Below are 5,154 nucleotides of genomic sequence, written 5' to 3' on the forward strand. Positions count from 1 at the left end.
TAGTCTCTGATTGTCATGCCCAGGTGTCTCATTGTGGTGCCTCCTCTTGTTGCTCGGACTCACTGTTTCTAGCACATGGACTTAGTTGCTCCAGGGCACGTGAAATCAGGGATCAAACCCTCGTGCCCTGCATTGGCAGGCAGATTTTAACCACTGGACCACCAGGGAAGTCCTACGTGGGTATTCTTAAAAATTAGATTTGAATTTTGAGTCTTAAGAAGGAACATGGTTTGGGGAAACAATTTATGTTGAAAATGACTTGCCAGCAAGCTTGTTGCTCTAATCAAAAATAGGTCTGAGTCACTGAAACTTGTCTTCCTCGCAGTGTTGGGCCCATCATAATTGGTCATTGTTCAAGAAACACATCATTGCTTATTAGATAAACAATGCATTTTACTTATAAGCACCCCATTTAGTAAACATAATTATTTTCACTGAACACACAGAACATGGAATAAAGGCGTCATGCTACAGAAGTCCCAGGGGGACAATATCAGGAAGGAAAAGAATGACATTTTCTGGAACTCTTCGTACAGTTTTGATAAAAATTGTTTTATCAGTAGTGGAGAGAGAAGGCTGATTCCAGAGGGCCAAAGAGTGACTGATAAATAGAAGGACAGAGAGTGAGTAGAGGTGGGCAGCTATGCCTTCTGTCAACAGGTTCTGGATTTAACTCTGGAAAAGTCTGATAAGTTCTCCCCACTGCTGGTAGTACTTACTAAGATTTTCTTCTGTGATTTCAAAGTTCAAGCCACAATAAAGAGTTTATAAATTTGTTTGGGTTCTCAAGTTTTCTCCGTCATGGCCTTGGTTACTTCCGCCCAATTCCCCATAGCTGAGGGAGATGAGAGAGATTTCAGGGATGTCCTGGCTCTGTGGTGAGAGCCTGTGCTGCTCCAGAAAACACCTCTAGGAGCACCTCCAGGGGGACCCAGCATTGCTGCTATGGCCTCTGAGCTCCCGCCACCCTTGAATCAATCCTGGGCACCTTTCTGTCTTCCTGCAAAGCATCGTTTGAACAGAGTGACCATTCCAGACCCAGTCATCAAAGTTAATATTGCACTTTCTCCACTGGTTTTCTAATTTTGAATTGTATGCGTATTATCATCTCTTCATTTTATGTTGATTTTCTCACTAAGTTGGATACGCTATGAAGAGAAGGGTGATGGGAGCTTTAATGGTTTACATCGACAGACTCACTTATTCACTTTGCCCTTCTAAAGAGCTCAGATATTTTGTTGAAATAAAACATTCAAACTCCAAAAATAGTTTCTACAGTTTTCTCAGAAAGTCACCCAACTTCAGTTACACAATGATACTGCCTCTTTGGCGGTAGACTGCAATCAACTGTGACACTGTCACTATGATTTCACATCCTTTCTCTCTGAATTCATTTAACACTCTAATCGCAATAATCTGCTTCAAATGTTAACCTAATCAGTACACTCTTCCTTTTAAATCAATCATTGCTGTCTTCAGAGATGTTTTTAGAGTGAAAAGCTAAAAATATCATTTTATTCCTGTTGTCCTGCCGTAGTTATTAACACTACCCCTTTCAACACTCATTATTTCCTGGTTTTGAAGCAAAATCAATTGATCCTCCCATTTACAGTGCACTTATTACATGCCAAGGTGTGGACTGAAATCTATGATTCAGAAATTCATTGAACAAAGTCATTGCCCCAGTTTATTTGAACGTTGATGAGAGAAAAGGTGTTTTTTCCCACTGAAATCCCAGATTTATTCAACACAATTATTTTTACTGTACACAACAAAGTATAGACACAACATTATCTAAAATACTACAAAGCTACAAAACCGAAAATTTATAGTACTGACTATACAATAAAAGCTGCAAAAGCAAGGACATGTTGCCAAGGTAACCTGCAGGACCACCAGGGGTGCTTCCATGGGGACCCTGTAGAGCCGGCTCTCAACTTACTCACCAGTTTCAGAGAAGAAGGGAGCTGTGTGCGTGTGTGTGTGTATGTACACATGTGAAAAGAACCATTTTGGGCAGATCACAGGAGGTATCTGACTCTAGAGGTCAGAAAAGGACCGTAGCAGGAGAGTAGGGCCGGGTTAACAGGAGTGGCATTACTGCTGGACTCTGCAGGCGGACAGGTCAGGGCAGCACCAGGCCACCGGAACGGGCCTCGGTCATCTGTGGAATGGGAAAATGAGTTCCCAGGCTGGGGCTGTTGCATCACCTGGCCGGCTCTGCTCCTCCCTGCTGGCGTTGTCATTAAACAGATTCTCAGGAACTAGAACCAGAGTTTTCTAGCCAGAACTGTGGAGGGCATCTTTACAAGCACGGCCCCACACCACTGCAGCGGGAACTCTGCTGCCCTGGGACAAGCCTCGGTTGCTGCCTTCAGCTTCTGGAGGAGCTGGAGCTGGAGCGGCTCCGGTGGAGCGGGCGGCGAGGGAAGCGGGGGCGGCGAGGGAAGCGAGGGCGGCGAGGGAAGCGGGGTCGCCAGCGCTTCTGGGACCTGAGCCAAGGGGAAGGCGACCTTCTCCTCCTCTGTGAGGGTGAGCCGCACCACCTGGGGGACAGGGACTGCATTCTCCTGCGAGGGCTGAGTCGCCTGGGGGGTGGCACAGCGGTGGCCCTGATCTCCTGGCCGTCAATTTGTCCTCCGTCCATGTGCTTCAGCGCCTTCTCGGCCCCGTCTGGCGTCTCGAACTCCACATAAGCATCAGACAGACCGGGCTGCATCCTCTCTACAGGCATGTCAATCACTCTGACTTTCCCGAAGGTGGAGAATATCTCCCGGATGTGGTCCTTGGTCACGTTCCTGGTGAGTCTCGCGATGTGCAGCTTGGTGGGTTTAGCGGAAGGGCTGTGCCTTCTCCCTTCCTTTTCATCTCTTTCGGGTTGTCTGGAGTGAGACCGCTGTCTCTTGCCTCTTCTATGCCAAGAAGGCCTCAAAGTGCCGGGTGAGCTGCTGGAGCTGGAGCTGGAGCTGCAGGGCGTGCTGGAACGTCCTGAGTGGCTGGATGCTGAAGGTGAGCTGGAGCCGCTGCTGGAGCCCGAGCTGGTGCTACAGCTGGACGGAGACCTGGAGCTGCTGCTGCTGCCACTGGAAGCGCGGCTCCACCTTCGAGTTCTAGCCCTGCCTCGGTACTTCTCGCGTGACTCCTTGGGGCCGGCTTTATCTCTAGAGCGATCCCTGGACTGCTCCTCAGAGTTCTTTTTGCATCTGGTGGGAGAAGGTGCCATCTTCTCTCTGTCGTGCCTCTCAGTATCTGGAGAGAAAGAGTTGATGGAGTAAAAAATGCTTACCAATGATTGGTACAATAAAGCACTATAATAATCAATAAGGCCATCCCAGAGAGAGAAGAGAGAAAGAGGGAGATATGAAGGAAGAGAAGTAAGGGGAGAGGAAAACATTAATAACAACTGATGAAGAGATTGGGGAAGGCCAAACTGATGACTTATGGAGCAGAGAACTGAATTTTTAAAAAGAAAGAAAAGCAAACAAACCAACCAAGCACTTTGTGGGTAAAACATTTTCCAGAGAGAACTATGCAAACAGCCTGAGCAAATACTGCTTCTACTTCAGAGTGATTTTATTAAAAAAAAAATCTGGCTTATTATCCCAAGAAAGGTTCATACACAAAACTGTACAAAATGTGGAATATTTCTTAATACTAACATCAAAGAAATAACTTTTAATAAGATAATTTATTTTAAGGGCCACTACCTGGTAAAGTAAAGAGATTGCGCAAAAGTGAAAAGCATATACATGAACACTCTCTTGTGGTTTCTAAACTCACCAGAAGAGGCTGGCTTGGAAGTCTGGTCTATGCAGGTCCCCCCAGTTCCAAGAGCTGTCCTCTGACCACTCCTGAGATGCAGACTTGCTGAAGTCTACTGACTTCTGCCTCTGATTCTCCTTTTATAGGCGAAGAGATTGGACAATCCAATCAGGGGACAACCCAATCCAGAGGACACACCCTCTCTCAGATCAAAGGCATTGGAGAGGTTCTTAAATCTTTATCCACAAACATTAGGAGTTTTAAGCACATGAACCACCCACCTCCTTGCATGGCCCTGCAGTAAACTCTCTTTGTTCCAAACTCTGATGTTGTGATAGTTTTGGGCCTCACAATGTGTGAAGCACCTGAACTTGCTTTCTGGTTACATTCTTTCAGGAAAAAGAAGATATATGAAGTTGCTAAGGTGTCTAGTGATTTGTAAAGTCACTTCTTCATTTTCTGAATGTTGAGCTTTAAGCCAACTTTTTCACTCGCCTCTTTCACTTTCATCAAGAGGCTTTTTAGTTTCTCTTCACGTTCTGCCATAAAGGTGGTGTCATCTGCATATCTGAGGTTATTGATATTTCTCCCGGCAATCTTGATTCCAGCTTGTGATTCTTCCAGCCCAGCGTTTCTCATGATGTACTCTGCATATAAGTTAAATAAACAGGGTGACAATATACAGCCTTGACGTACTCCTTTCCCTACTTGGAACCAGTCTGTTATTCCATGTCCAGTTCTAACTGTTGCTTCCTGACCTGCATATAGGTTTCTCAAGAGGCAGGTCAGGTGGTCTGGTATTCCCATCTCTTGAAGAATTTTCCAGTTTATTGTGATCCACACAGTCAAAGTTTTTGGCATAGTCAATAAAGCAGAAATAGATGTTTTTCTGGAACTCTCTTGCTTTTTTGATGATCCAGTGGATGTTGGCAATTTGATCTCTGGTTCCTCTGCCTTTTCTAAAACCAGCTTAACATCTGGAAGTTCATGGTTCATGTATTGTTGAAGCCTGGCTTGGAGGATTTTGAGCATTGCTTTACTAGCGTGTGAGATGAGTGCAATTGTGGGGTAGTTTGAGCATTCTTTGGCATTGCCTTTCTTTGGAATTGGAATGAAAACTGACCTTTTCCAGTCCTGTGGCCACTGCTGAGTTTTCCAAATTTGCTGGCATATTGAGTGCAGCACTTTCACAGCATCATCTTTCAGGATTTGAAACAGCTCAACTGGAATTCCATCACCTCCACTAGCTTTGTTCATAGTGATGCTTTCTAAGGCCCATTTGACTTCACATTCCAGGATGTCTGGCTCTAGGTGAGTGATTGCACCATCGTGATTATCTTGGTCATGAAGATCTTTTTTGTACAGTTCTTCTGTGTATTCTTGCCACCTCTT

The 5,154-nt window shown here is 45.3% G+C and overlaps 1 protein-coding gene across 1 annotated transcript; it reads right to left on the reverse strand.

The window, feature by feature from the left end:
• Positions 1–2,374: 2,374 nt before the first annotated feature.
• On the reverse strand, positions 2,375–3,223 carry LOC120864654 (RNA-binding protein with serine-rich domain 1-like). The gene has a single exon (XM_040241676.1). The coding sequence runs from the start codon at positions 3,221–3,223 to the stop codon at positions 2,375–2,377; it is 849 nt and encodes a 282-aa protein (XP_040097610.1).
• Between the last annotated feature and the right edge of the window lie 1,931 nt (positions 3,224–5,154).

Source organism: Oryx dammah, unplaced genomic scaffold, assembly GCF_014754425.2.
Source record: "Oryx dammah isolate SB20612 unplaced genomic scaffold, SCBI_Odam_1.1 HiC_scaffold_5, whole genome shotgun sequence".
Lineage (NCBI taxonomy): Eukaryota > Metazoa > Chordata > Mammalia > Artiodactyla > Bovidae > Oryx > Oryx dammah.

Coding starts and splice junctions, on each gene's coding strand:
- LOC120864654 (XM_040241676.1), bottom strand. CDS start 3,223: ATGGCACCTTCTCCCACCAGATGCAAAAAGAACTCTGAGGAGCAGTCC.